The sequence below is a fragment of the Neovison vison genome, chromosome 13 (genome assembly GCF_020171115.1).
Source record: "Neovison vison isolate M4711 chromosome 13, ASM_NN_V1, whole genome shotgun sequence".
In the NCBI taxonomy this organism is placed as follows: domain Eukaryota; kingdom Metazoa; phylum Chordata; class Mammalia; order Carnivora; family Mustelidae; genus Neogale; species Neogale vison.
Genome location: NC_058103.1, coordinates 12,185,254 through 12,200,718, shown reverse-complemented (window position 1 = coordinate 12,200,718; position 15,465 = coordinate 12,185,254). Strand labels below are relative to the sequence as shown.

Sequence of the window (15,465 nt, the reverse complement as noted above, 5' to 3'; positions counted from 1 at the left end):
GAGGAGTAATTCACCCTCTATTTGGGGGGGAAAAGATTCAAACAGATCTGAGTAGAATCGATGCATTTTATTTTATTTTATTTTAAGATTTTATTTATTTATTTGACAGAGAGAGATCACATGTAGGCAGAGAGGCCGGCAGAGAGAGAGAGAGGAGGAAGCAGGCTCCCTGCTGAGCAGAGAGCCTGATGCGGGACTCAATCTCAGGACCCTGAGATCATGACCTGAGCCGAAGGCAGAGGCTTAACCCACTGAGCCACCCAGGTGCTCAGCTGATGCATTTTAATGAGGCTTATCATGTGGTCTCTGTCATCAGATCTGATGACTACTATTAAGTGGAATGACTAGAGTAGCTCATACTGGTACTTAATTTCCTAATATAGTTTTGAAATAATCCAGGGCTTTGGATATGTATTTTGGGTCTGCATTTTATTACCCTACTAGGATTATTTAAGTAAGGCTAAATCTGTCCTAATCGTCTATTATTCTATATAACATGGTACATGAAACAGCAGCACTTATAACCCTCCTGAGATGTTAACCACACTGCATTGGGAGTTAGCTAACATTTGCCTATAGAAGAGGCTTGAATCACAATTATGTGAAATGTGAGGCCGAAATAAGGGCCTGAGAGCTTTATTCCTAGTTTGTCACTGCTGACAGTTTTTCTCAAGCTCATGTCCAGATCAGTTACTCTCCAATATTAATATTCAAATTTACCCTTAGAAACAGAGGTTGAGGCTTCTAAGATCTAGTATCTTGTCATAAATCATGCTTTCCCGTGTTTCAAAAGGTTCTTAAGAAACATAATTTGGAAGTCAAATGAAGAAGTGCCATTAAACACCCGTAACGCGTTATAATTCTTCTCTTCTTACCTGATGAAGTTTAATGGACATGCGGATTCCCGGGACGACTACTTTCCTTAGCAATTCCATGTCAGCGAAGATCCATTCATCTCGAATTGAAGAAATACGGAAATCTCCCTTAAATAGGGCATGCAATCCATAGAGGAATGACTCTAAATTACTGTTAGGATTGGAGATAAAGGTTTACGTATTTTGACAAAGAACTTCCATTACACTGATTCTTACATCTGGTTGAGCATCAGCATCATCTGGGAGTGTTTTGCAAATACAGAGTCCAATGACTATACTAATACCAGAACCCCCGAGTCAGTCTCACAAGGGACAGGGGCCCTTTGACCTGGGATCCTTGTTTGCAAACCACTATACGAGTAAGTCCATGAAAATAAACAACAGACAAAGAGTGTATAACCACAAAAGCTTACAGAGGGACAAATGGAAAACATGTAGTAATTACAAAAGAAATTTAAAATATGTAATATTGCTTAGTTCTAATTCATTCAGATGCTTATGACAAGAAATTCAGCTTATATATACTCCCAAAAAATCTAATGTACTAAGTTAACTATATTAAGAGCATAAATGCTCTGGATCAAAAAAAATTACAAGGAAATATGGAAAAACAAGAAGAAGTAGCTCATTAGAAAAACAGATGTAAAATGGGAGAAGACCAATCAAACTTTACGGGCGATTATTTTTAAAAATGTCTTAAATCCATGAAACTCTCATTATCAGTAGTCACCCACGCATGTGTGAATTTTAAAAGCCAGCCATTAACCACCAGGGAGAACTCAATTATGTCAGCAAAAGATATATAAAAAAACAGTATCAGAAGAGAGTTCTGCAATAAATTAGCATAGAATGCTTCCATGAAAGGCTAATTCAGATTTATGTTATACAGCTTCTCCTGAAAACAGAAATGCCTTCCTTACCTGGACATATGGTGGGATGCGGTCCCCAGAGCTCTCCGTCCCAGAACACAAAGTCCGTAACAAAGAGTCACTAGGGATGAATCTTTGTCTACATCCAGTGGCTTGAAAAAACAAAGAACACTCATTATCAGAAAGACATAAAGGTATTTAGCAAATCGGAATAGCTAATAAATTAGAGGATGAAGAACTCAACTAATATATATGTTCTAGGTCTTTAAATAGTTCTAATGAGACAAAACTTAACAAATCAGTGTAAAATGAAGTATGAGTGTATATGAGGTGTTCCTCTGAAACCTTTAAATAAAATCTAATGCTTTATAATACTGGGACACACTTTTTTAAAAATCCTGACTTTTATAAAGTATTAGGATCTTAGCAAAACATCTCAAAGTACTTTACTGGCATACATCATTCCTGATAATGTCCTCTCCCGAAAATACAATATTCTTTCTATTAATTCGTTGTTTGGGGACATAACCTGGCAAACAGGTTATCAGCGACAGCTGTGTTAGCCTACTAGTGACGATTACCAGAGTGAAGAAAATCAAATTCGTATCTGTGAAATACTGCTTCCCCTTAACCTCTCAATTTTTTTTTTTTAAACAACTGAAGGTTTTCTTATCCAGATGGTCAGAAAGGAGGAGGTCTGGAAAAACTGACCTCCTAATAACAAATGGGGATATTCTTTCCATCTCCGAAAAAAAGGACTCGAACAGTTACAAATGAAGTACATGAGCTCTACCTTTGCTCTTCGGGAAGAGCAGTACTCTATCCAGTTGAGGTAAATCACACAAAAACTCTCTCTAGATATGCCAGCCAGTCGATGGTCATAGTCTTCATCGATGTTTGGGTTAAATGTTGGGTCCACATCAACATAATTTCGATCTGCACACAGACGTAGTCCTTCCTGCATTGTCTCATTGGCTAGCCACTCCTCCAGTTTAGAAGAAGTTGTAACATAATAAATGATACCCTAAAGGGGAAAGATCAAAACAGCAACAACAACAACAACAAACCCAGGTTAAGTTACAGTTTGAATCAACTCCAATTCTTCATTAAATAAAGTCCAATGGTTTATACTGATTGTGTAACTAAAAAATATTTTATTCTAGCTCAATACTCTAATAATATATTTTAGAAATGCTGTAAAAAACACACCTCAGGCCTTTCTGGATGAACAGTTAATTTAATACTTTAAAAAAGTCACAACCATAAATTCATCAAGACAAATTCAAAACAATTTTTTTCTATTGATTTTAGAGCTTTTGAATTGAGGGCATTTTTAGAGAGGTAGAAAAACTTTACTGTGATTCATTTCTCATAGTAAGTTACCAAATCATCTTGTGAAGCTAGGTCAAGTTATAGAAATGTAATAGTAAAGCAATAGAAATATACCTATTTAGAACCAGAGACAGAAAATGCCATATACACAGAGACACATAGCACATAAATAGTGCAAACTCGATCTATTTAGCTTCCTGAGGTTGGGTTTAACCAACCACCAATTATAAGACTAACATTCACCCCAGTCAGCACAAGCCAAGTGGTACACAGAGGTAGTAACAAATACGGAAAATCCAGATATGGGTCACTCAAATTCAGCATACATTTTCCTCTTCAAAATACTGCTTTGCCTGCAAGCTCCAAATCATAGTTTTGCTATAATCTTGTAAAATCTTTAGCAAAAACAGAACACCTGTATAGTAACGAACTAACCTTGCCCAAAGAAAGGTTTGGTCTTTGCCCTTGGGTCCTGCGAGGGAACTTCTACTCCTCTGGAATGTCTTTGTTCACCTATGAGCTTACAGCCATGATCTCTGGAGGAGCTGGGAACTAAGGCTGGGCACAGGGTAGTCAACCACATGTAAGTGACTACGCTCCAATAAAACGACACACCCAGGCTCAGGTGAGCTTTTCTGGTTGACAACAACTGGGAGAAACGGGCATTATCGGCATAACCGCGCTGACAGAAGACAAGTGGAAACTCAGGCCTTGGTGTCTCTGGCCCCTGCCCTACACACCCATTTCCTTGGCTGATTTTAATCTGTATCCTTCCACTGTAATAAACCCTAACCATGAGTATAATGATTTTGCTGAGTTTTTTGAGTACTTCTGGCAAATTACCAAACCAGAGACTAGTCTGTGGGAATGCCAAAATTGCAGCTGGTGTTGCAAGCGAGGGTGGTTTTGGGGACCTCCCAAATCTTGCAATACTTTTATTCAGGTTATTGAAAGCAGAGCAAGAAATGGTTAGCGGCAAGGGCTCAGCGGTTGGACAAGCCTAGATTTAAAATCCTTAACTCCACCTGCTAATTAGAGGACTCTGGGCAGGTAACTTCTGATTCCTGTTTATTTCTAAAACACAGAAGGAACTGTATGCATATTCCTTAGCCCAGTGCCTTAAACATATGAGGCACATATGGTAGCTATTATTCATGAACAAATGGAATGAGTTCCACTAAAGAAGGAAACAGCAATACCATAGTAGGTATACTTTACTGACTTAATGGATACTAGAGATTTTTTTTTTTTTTTAAAAACAATAGACTCCAGCTGGGCATAGAGCCCAAAGTAGGGCCAGAACTCACAACCCTGAGATCAAGACCTGAGCTGAGATCAAGAGTTGGACACTCAACTGACTAAGCCACCCAGGCGTCCCAATAATACTAGAGAATTTAAATCACTGCTTAGAAGCAAAGCACAAGTATTTTTTTAAAAAGTTTTTTTCCAAGAAGATCAAAAGCTCTAACTGGGCATACAGCCTTACCTTGACATAGTAAGTGGTGAGTACTTTCCGAAGGTCAAAGACTTGGAGCATAGAGGCAGCACTGTTGTCAGTGATACTATAACCCTCCAGAATATACTTAGTGACGATCACTTCCCAAGCTAGCCAGCGCTGGCTAAACGCAGCATTAAATGAAAGCACATGAGGAATATGTCCAGGTTCACAACAGCAAAATCCTTCATCTTCTTCAACGCCTTCAGTAATGGCCTCCACTTCCCGTTGTTGACAGTAAGTACCTTAGAGAGAGAGAGAGAGAGAGAGAGAGAGCGAGAGAGAGAGAGAGAGAGCGAGACAGAGAGAGAGATCACTGCATACAATGGAAGAAAAAACCACATGCAGTAGAACATGAATGCTCCAAAGACACCAGAAATTTAGGAAAAAAAACAACAACACACCTTTTATAGTAACTGAAAGTATGGGAGCGATCTGCCTTGGAATGTTCACTAACCAACAGCAGGAAGCTCGACACCAGGCATATTATATATTCACCTCCCGCAGAATCACAACATGCATTAGCACATTCCAGCTTCTGAAAACCTGCGCAGTTACCTTCTTTATTTTCACTCACTGACCCCAAACTTTTCAAACTTGGGCTTTCAAATGCAGTCATATCACGTGAAGGCCAATGAGTAAAGGGACATCACATGACGGTTTGAGTTAATTCAGTAAGGGAAGAATGGATTTGGAAATGAATCACTGCAGGGCACACAACAGAGACAGACATGCAGAACCGAAAAGAATGGGAGCTCCATTTACCAGCACCATGTCCATGTGGCAAGAAGAAATATTATACACACGTATTTTTTTTTTTAAGGTTTTATGTATTTATTTGACAGAGAGAGACACAGTGAGAGAGGGAACACAAGCAGAGGGAGTGGGAAAGGAAGAAGCAGGCTCCCTGCTGAGGTCAAACCCAGGACCCTGGGATTGCGACCTGAGCCACCCAGGTGCCGCCATATATATGGATATATGAACTGTAATGGTTCATGATAATTTTATCTTAAATTCATAATTACTTTTTGGGCGCCTGGGTGGCTCAGTGGGTTAAGCCGCTGCCTTCGGCTCAGGTCATGATCTCAGGGTCCTGGGATCGAGTCCCGTATCGGGCTCTCTGCTCAGCAGGGAGCCTGCTTCCTCCTCTCTCTCTCTGCCTGCCTCTCTGCCTACTTGTGATCTCTCTCTGTCAAATAAATAAATAAAATCTTTTAAAAAAAATTCACAATTACTTTTTTCTGTTGCCAATTCCAACAGTAATTGGATAAAATTACATGATTGGCATTTGAAGCTTACCTGCTGATAAAGTTTCAATTAGCCATGAACTCTGATTATTCAACACTAGGAAACAATCCTTTGAAATTACATTCTTTTATATAAGATATTAGACATTCCCTGCATTACTGTTACTGAAGTAAAAATACAAAATCAGAATAAATACAGAATTATACCCACAACAATATAGTGCCAGTAAAATATCATCTGTCACATTAATGTTCATTTTTATTTTGTTCTGTGGCCTTGCTTCCACTTAAACAGCAAATTCCTTAAATTCTATAAGGACTACAAGGGGATTACACTTAATTTTATAAAAGCACATTATTTCGGTTATATTATAACTTATGTGGACTTCATAATTTTTTTTCCTTTAAAGAGAATATATACACCATCCCTGTTTGAAAAACACTGCTTTTTTTATTTTAAAGATTTTAGTTATTTATTTGAGAGGGGGAGAATACTTGTGGGGGATAGGGCAGACAGAGGGAGAAGCAGACTCCCCACTCAGCAGGGAGCCCAATGTAGGACTCGATCCCAAGACCCTGGGATCGTGACCTGAGCTGAAGACGGAGGCTTAACTGACCGAGCCACCCACGCGCCCCTGAAAAACACTGCTCTGAGAGAAAAAGATGCCATGAAAACTAGCCACAACTGGCGGTGGTGCTATAAAAGATAGGGGCAGAGGAGGTAGCCGGGCCGGGCTATGAGCTGTGCTGTTTAACTCTCTACAACTCTCTCATTTCATTTCTTGCTCGATGCCGAGCGCGGCCGGAACAATGTCCCCCAGTGAAGGAAAGAAAAACCCTGGCTTAAACCTCACGTCAACAGGAATGCCTGCTGCAGTTGATCATTACACATGAGTGGGACTACAGATCTATATACACAAACTTTTTTCCCCAGAATAAGGACATGTGCAATTTTATAAAGTATTTTTCAAACCAATAATGGAAATGAAATTCAATCAAATGTCTGCTGGTATCTTCTGAGAGGATCAGATTTTGCTTTTCTCCTGAATTCTATCAGTTTGCTAATATTAATTTCAAAAAAAAATGAAATGAAAATGGCTCAACTATTGAGAGGTAGGTATTTAAAAAAAAAAAAAAAGGGCTATTGCTAACGTATGCTTATTCGGGTTCTGAGGATTTTTGCATCCAGGCTCTCATGGGAGTTAAACTACACTCATTTTTTTGGAAGTTTAATCATATTTTGCAATCAGTATTACAGTGGCTTTGTAAAAAGCCTGGAGAAATTTTCCTTCTTTATCCATGCGCTGCAATAGGCTAGAGAGGGCAAACAAATTATTCAGTTTCTAGAAGAAACATCCCGAGGCTGGGGTTTTAAAACTGTGGCCCGAAGCTGGGTGTGTTCCTGAGATTTTCTGTGTTATTACTTCATTTTATTCATTTTGTCATCTTTCTGGAAGGTCAGTCAAAGGTTTTTAAGTAAAGGAGATGACATAATGAGAGCTGTTTTTGTGCAGATGACTTTAAGAGTACACAGAAAAGATATGTGGCATGAGGAAACTTGGAGATTGACATTTTCGCAGAAGACAGACTGAGATCCCTGTTCAGGGCATCAGAATAGAGTGAACAGAGTAACTAATTAAAGTGGGACGTTTTTACTCTACCATACAAATCCCAAGAATATTTTCCACCCCAACATGTCCTAGCAATAAATTGTGCTTAGGAAATAAAGTCAATGATAAGCATAGGAGTTAATATTGGCAACTGAAAAAAGAACTCTGAGACTTGGAAAGGGATTCTAGAATATCTGTAAGAATTATTTACCAACTGCTTCCCAGATTAGCTATGTCTTTCAGTCACTTCATAGTGACTATTATCAGTAAAACTAAAGCTAGCAGTTATGAAAAGTAGATATATTAAAAGTAATTTGAGTAAAAACTGAGATGAATTCAATCAACACAATACATTTTTGACCTATGAAGTTTGACCTGGAAAACTGTAAATGGTTGAAGTAACATTTACAAACAGAAAGTTAGCACTGTAGAAGATACACTAAATTTTTGATAGACAAAAAAAGGATTGATATTTAAATCTATGACATAAAATTTACATAGAAAAGAATATGAGGCTATCAGTAATATAAAAATGGGAACTAACTGAAAATAAAGGGATTTAAAACCAAGACATATAGGAAACTGATGAAGAAATTTGTTTAGCTAAATGTCATATAGCACTTAGCAACCACTACAAGATGCAATAAAATGAATGAATTAAATTGGCTTAGTGGAGAATACCCCAGAAAATATATTAAAATGCATCAGGAGATCCAAATATCTATCTGGCAACATACTGACACTCTCAAGTAATATTTTGAGAGGCAAGAGGTAGATGGGACAGGGAATAACTCTGAAGGAAAGTAAATAACCAACAATTTTAAGATCTGAACAAGAATATAATCATATCTCACAAGAATTCTGGAATGCAGAGAAAGGAGAAACAGCTATATACTTATATCATTTAATCATTCTATAAAATAAACTAATTATGTATTATATGCTAACTGATAAAGCAGCAACTAGATACACAGTGTTAATGAATGAAGCAGAAAGGATTCCCGCCCTTGAGGAGCTTATAATCTACAGCAAAGGTTTGCAAAACATAGCCTTAGGCCAAATCCAAGCTAAGAATGGTTCTTATATATATTTTTTTATTAATTTATTTATTTTCAGCATAACAGTATTCATTATTTTTGCACCACACTCAGTGCTCCATGCAATCCGTGCCCTCTATAATACCCACCACCTGGTACCCCAACCTCCCACCCTCCGCCCCTTCAAACCCCTCAGATTGTTTTTCTTTTTAAAGTATTATTAACAACAACAAAAACAACAAAAATAAAAAAAAAAAATATGCAACAGAAAACGTGCATGCCTCCAAAAGCCGAAACTATTTACCATCTGGCTCTTTAAGAAAAAGTTTGCCAACCCCTGGGCTCAAGAAGAAATAAACTTTAAACAAACACAAATAAATATGAAATTATACTTATGCTAAGTGCTAAAGAGGTAAAAATGGCAATCTGAGAGATAATCATGTGGGACAGGTGGTTAGAGAAGGCTTCTCTGAGAAGTGGTATTTCGACTAAAGCTTAAAGATAATTAAGGAATTAGCCAGACGGAAGACTGGTGGGACGAAGGAAGACGGCTGGTACTTTCTAGGCAAAGGGAAAAGCAGTCGAAGTCTTTTGCACAGTTAAAAGTCGAAGAATTTTGCACAGTTAAGACCCTGAAGGAAGGCGAGTGAGGATGAAGGTATGAAATGGAGCTGCAGAGACTGGCAAAGACCGATCACAGTGTTGGGAGAGCGTGTTAAGGAGTCTGAATTCTAGGGCGCCTGGGTGGCTCAATGGGTTAAGCCGCTGCCTTCCGCTCAGGTCATGATCTCAGGGTCCTGGGATCGAGTCCCACATCGGGCTCTCTGCTCAGCAGGGAGCCTGCTTCCTCCTCTCTCTCTGCCTGCCTCTCTGCCTACTTGTGATCTCTCTCTGTCAAATAAATAAATAAAATCTTAAAAAAAAAAAAAAGGAGTCTGAATTCTATTTAAGTGCAATGGAAAGCTTCATGGACAGTTTTAAGCATGAAAGGGACATGATCAAATTTGCCTCAAAAAAAAAAAAAAAAATCACTATGCCTGAGTGAAGACTTATAGATACCCACTGCTATCCAAATCCACCACAAATTCAGACAGTAAGATGTACTGGGTTCCCAAATCAGTTTGAGTTTTGTTTGGCAAACAGAGTTTGAATGGCAAAAAATTTGTCCAAAACTTTATTTGAATCTACTCAGTACCAGAGACTGAAAGCTGGGAGAGTGAGAATTTGGATTTCTGACCAATACGGTAAAATGAGCACATCCTAAGAAGGACCCTTTTCCAATTCACACAAACAGAAATGCTAGATACAACAGCTTCCCCAGACAAATATGTTAAAAAAAAAAAAAAGTTAAAAAACAAAGGTAAAATCTCCAGGTACCGACAATTTAAAAAGAAGTTACAGTCATGGCAGTAGTAGGTACAGTGGTGAGGTGAGGGGGTGCTGACTTTTGGATGAGTCCGGTTGGATTACAACTGAACATTAGGTAAGACTCTATAGAGAGATGGAATTAAGGTCCTGGGCTCTCGTGGAGAAGCAGAAACAAACCATAAAGCGAGGATAGGACATTTTGAGAGAGAGTGGATGACAAACATCACAAATGAATAATAAACATCAACATTTACTGCCTTAATCTGAGTGTTACACAAGTACAATCTTATTTCCAGTCAATTTTATTTTATTTCATTTATTTATTTATTTGACAAAGAGAGAGAGAGGGTGCACAAGCAGGGGGAGCGGGAGAGGGAGAAGCAGCCTCCCTATTGAGCAAGGAGCCTGATGTGGGGCTTGATCCCAGGACCCTAGAATCATGACCCGAGACAAAGGCAGATGCTTAACCAACTGAGCCACCCAGGTGCCCCTCCAGTCAATTTTAGAAATGCACTTGCTCCACTAACAAAGACATTTCCTAACAAAGGTCCAAACCTTCTGATTCAACACCAGTGTGAAAATAAAGCTATACGGTATAAGTCTAATTTGATCCTCTAGCTGGCCTATTTTATAAGCCATCTTGGGCCTATCTGGTTTGAACTGGCTTCTGTGGCTTCTTCACTTTGGAGTATCGTCAGGACAGGCCTCTGGCCTTCCCAGAAGCTGGCCCTGGCTTCCTCTTGCCTGACTTCGAGGCATCCTGTTAGGACCTAACCAACTGCCTATTCTCACAGCTGTCGAACACTGTGAAGGCACTAAATGCCACTGACATGTTCACTTGAAAACTGTGATTTTAATGTTATGGGAACTTGACTTCAATACCAAAATGTGTCCAAAACAAAGGCATGGTGTATACCTAAAAGGACTTGGTTAGCTACACACGAAACACAGCTCTCTACGCTCCAGCCATCCAACAAAGACATGCAGCTTCTCACAAAGAGAATGGCAAGAGAGAAAGCACGAAACAACAAAAATTAAACATTGCCAGGGAAACAGTGATTTACACAAGAACGATACTACCTTCAGTTATTTTAGCATAACACAAAAACCATTTTTCTCTGAATGTGAAATTTGGGGAAAAACCTAATTGTTCTTTTAACAACACTTCTCATTCCACAATTCCAAAGGATCTAACTTTATGTTAATTTTTAATTTGAGATGTAAACATATAAAATTCAGATGTGACAGGAATACACTGCAGAAATTAAAGGTGAGTATCTTACCTCTGAATTCAAGTCCCCGCAGCTGGAAAGTGACCAACCCATTGCCTATCTCTATAAGGTGTACTAATGCATTGAGGTAGTCAGAGGCAAGAATGAAACAGTCGCCTGTACTGTAATTTCCCCATCGTCCTAGGAGCAAATCACCACAGAGACTGTGTTGTAGGGATCTGGTTAAATGCTCATAAAAGATGGAATTCAGATTGTTGTCATCTGATCCTATAAGAAGGAATTAAATTATGTTACATTTTACTCTAAGTCTTCATTATATCAACAAACAGGATCGTTAAAAATATTAAAACTAATTTCCAGTTAGGATTGTATCTGTATTTTTTTGACAAGGAAAATACTAACTCTCTTAGAATTCTTATATAAAAATGAAACACAGGGTAATGAGAAAGCTTTTAGAATTTAGAGTTAGAAGTCACATAACTTCTCTGGTCTCTGGCTCCCATTCATAATATGTGCAAACTAGATTAGATGAAATCGAAGGGTTTTCACCTCTTCAATAACCATGATCTCTTCTATCACTATTCAGTGAACTCCAACTTCTGATGAAAACCCGCACAAGAAAAATGAAAAAGATAAAAGGAATTCAGGACTGGAACAAAAAGATACATTAATATAGAAAGTGGGTAAAGGAATACCAAATTTGAACAAACAAGACAGTCCAAAATGAACAGAAGTTGGTTAAAAAAAAAAGTAAAATAATAATAACAATAACAAAAAACCCTAAATATTGATGGCTAAAACTAGCTTAATAAAAATAAAAACATAATAAAAATTTAAAAAAATAAAAATAAATTTATTAAAACTTGATAAAAATTTAAAAATAAAAATTAAAAAATAATATATCTATAGAAACAGCAGCAAAGAACCTATAAAATTTATTAGAGTCATCCTTTAAGAAAAAAATTAAAATAAACTAACCATTTTTAGAAGTAACCCATCCAAAGCAATAATCTGTAAACAGGTGCTCACAGTATAATACTGGAGGAAAGCAAAATACACAAAGCTTATTCTTTTAAACTCAGTCTAAACAATAAAATAATGAGAAGGGTACTCCAGATACTAATTAAGTAAGATGGTCATATCTAATGCCCTGTCTGCTCATTACAGAACTGTGCATATTAATTCAGGATACGGTCTCTTTGATAAGCAGGATGGCATCATGAGTATCATGAGAATTCTAAGCCCCTTATATAAGGACACACTAGAGCTGAGATTGTTGTTTTATCTACCAGAATATGATAATGACAGGCGTTATTATCAAGTAACTAGCCCTACTAGTGCAATTTATAACTATAAAACTATCTGATTATTGTTAATTTAGTTTCTCAAGTAGAGCAGTTGAAGGGATCAGCATTTTAAGGAATTTGACGGTCAAATGGATATAAATACTTCAGTCTATCTGAGAGTAAGATTTCTTTTAATAAATTAATACATTGGAATTCTGGTTAATTTCTTATGGTTGGATTAGTGAGATTCATCCTCTGTGTGTCCGATTACTAACAGGTAACAAAAGGATGTTTCCGAAACAATGAAATGAAGAAACCAGACTTTAGACAATGGTACCACCACCAAAATGCCATCCACTGAAGCTCTATCCCAATGGTTATTTGGCTGCCCCATATGACATCTCTACATTTCATAAACCAAATGAAATTAAATGAACATTTACCTAAACATCTGGGGAAGCAGAGGAAGCAAATATATCAATACACCTGTTGGTCAGACTGCATATTCTTTAATACACTTGACCGGTTTTACTTTAACTGCTCTACTTTTTAACCTATGTAAGAAAAATCTTTGAATGGCATTTTTTTATTCCTATGAATATTCTTAAAATGCATTTTATAAAAGATGGGTATATACATTGTAGATACTTGAGTTCACACTTTGCTAAAGTAGAACAAGAAGCTAAGGAGATACAGTCTTTAAAAAATGACTGTTTGGAACTCAGAGGATTCTCAACAAGTTAGGAGCGAACTAAATACATAACAAATTCCTTGGACTTGCTTCTTTATTCAAAAACAGAGCTTTTACCTGGATTTCTATCAAGCTGGGAAGCCAATCTGGTATTTGAATGATCCACCCGTTTTGTGCTGAAGAAGGCAAAACAGAACATTTTTAATATGCTTTAATGAAAAAGGAGAAAACTGCGCAATATAAATGAAATAAACATTATCACTTCATGAACATCTCTGAAAAAAATCTATGATTGGTATACTGATAGAATTCCTTACAAGTGTACTTTCAGGTGGAAGGTTTTTTACTCACTCACCTCCATCATCCATAAACAGCCGTAATTTCCTAACTGATGTTTCAATGAACAGGGTGCAGAAAGTTAATGAGTTTAATCCACCCCCTAAAACTTGATCAGGATGAAGCATGCATTCTACATGTAGTTCTTAGAGATACATGAAACATTCTGCACAAGGACAAGGTACATTTATTATGTCCAGCTGTACAGTGTTCTTAGAACAGTGGTTTCCAAACTGTGGTCCACAGAATCTGAAGCAGGGGACTAAAGACCCTTTTAGGGAGTTTTCCAGATCAAAATGATTTTCATAATAACACTGAGCTGTTACTCGCTTTTTTCACTGTGTTGACGATTGCACTGATGAATACGGGTAAGGCTCCAGGCACTTTAACATCAATCAAGACAGTGGCACCAAACTGTATTTTTTACTGCCACATATGTACAAGAAAAAATAAAAATTCAAGTTTTGCTTTAAAATCTCTTTAATGAAGCAATTAAAAAAAACCCTGTTTTATTAAATCACAACCCACCCCTCAGTACAGGTCTTTTTAAAATTATGTAACAAAATACACATAAAGCACTTTTTTTTTTCAAGATTTTATTTATTTATTTGACAGAGAGAGATCACAAGTAGACAGAGGGGCAGACAGAGGTGGGTGGGGAATACAGGCCCCCCCGCTGAGCAGAGAGCCTGAGGTGGGGCTTGATCCCAGGACCCTGAGACCATGACCTGAGCCAAAGGCAGAGGCTTAACCCACTGAGCCACCCAGGCGCCTCCACATAAAGCACTTCTGCTGCATTCTGAAGTAGGATGGTTGTCTCAAGAGAAGCATTCGTGTAGTTTGAACTGTAGGCTGCACTAACTCTTTTTCATGGAACACCATCTTTACTATGATTATTCAGACTGACATACTTGACAGACATTTCTCAAAAATAAAGAAAGTGGGTCTGTCCTGCTGCCAATAACAAAATTCAAGTTTCTAAGCAAAAATTCGAATTTGGGAAAATGTATATATATTTAACCAACAAGCTTGACAGCTTAGCAATACTTAAACACATTTCTTTAGAGATGGGTGGTGATATGAATGAATACATTTTTTAAAATTATATAGTGAAATGTATCAGGATCTTGATCAAAAACTGTAAGATCTACATTACCCAGTGAACCAGTATTTTTTAATGATTAATAAATGCTGTTATAAGATTATGCATGGGTAAAAAAAATCCACTCAAAGTGTAAGACACATCAGTGAATTTTGATGTTACACAGTTCCAAAAATTCATGGGGCCAAGGGGAAGAAGCCACCACAAGATGGGTCACTTGTACATGAACATTATTTTGAGCTAGAAGCAATCAACAGGCACCTAGGTGGCTCAGCCAGTTGAGTGTCTGCTTTTGGCTCAGGTGATGACTCCAGGGACCTGGCTGGAACTGAGCCCTGCATCAGGCTCCCTGCTCAGCAAGGAGCCTGTTTCTCCCTCTCCCTGTTTCTCTCTCTCTCTCTCTTTCTAATAAATAAATAAATAAATAAGTAAATAAAATCTCTAAAATAAAAAAATATATATATAAAGCAATCAAAACTCAGTAGATTCAGGGAAAGAGCTTTACCTCCCCCTCAATTGCTTGCTTGTATCACCAAGAGATCTATTAACAGAGATTCCTCTTTACCTAAGAAACTTATCTACAGAGTGGGGCAACCTTTGTTTTCCAAACACCTCTTTTCACCTTCTTGCTAACCATCTTTCCACACTTTATAACCTAAGACACTTACCCTTCTCTTTAGCTCACAGAAGCACCATGTTACCTGTCTTTGGAATTTCCATGTCTTTGTGGATTCCCCTCATGTGTACACTAAATTTGATTTTCTCCTGTTTATTTGTCTCATGTCAATTTGATTCTTAGTTGAGCTAGAAGGATCTTGAAGGGCAGAGTAAATTCTTCTTCCCCAACAACAGATAACAGTTTTAGACTCTAACTGCAACTAATCTTTAGAAAACTACCATGTGTCAACTTTTAATGAAGGATCAAAGAAAAAATATCCACAATTGTCTAAAAAGGCTATTAAAATACTTCTTTCTTTTCTAACTA

General features: G+C 37.6%; 1 protein-coding gene across 4 annotated transcripts in view; it reads right to left on the bottom strand.

Moving 5' to 3' along the window:
* The window catches only part of PCNX1 (pecanex 1), a 159,265-nt gene that overhangs the window by 17,294 nt on the left and 126,506 nt on the right, over positions 1-15,465 (bottom strand). For all 4 annotated transcript variants that reach the window (XM_044230297.1, XM_044230298.1, XM_044230299.1 and 1 more), the window contains 6 exons: positions 13,160-13,218; positions 11,117-11,332; positions 4,563-4,816; positions 2,538-2,768; positions 1,796-1,896; positions 876-1,026 (listed from right to left, as the gene is read on the bottom strand). In XM_044230297.1, coding sequence (XP_044086232.1) covers positions 876-1,026; positions 1,796-1,896; positions 2,538-2,768; positions 4,563-4,816; positions 11,117-11,332; positions 13,160-13,218 — 1,012 coding nt within the window. The remainder of the gene's footprint in view (positions 1-875; positions 1,027-1,795; positions 1,897-2,537; positions 2,769-4,562; positions 4,817-11,116; positions 11,333-13,159; positions 13,219-15,465) is intronic.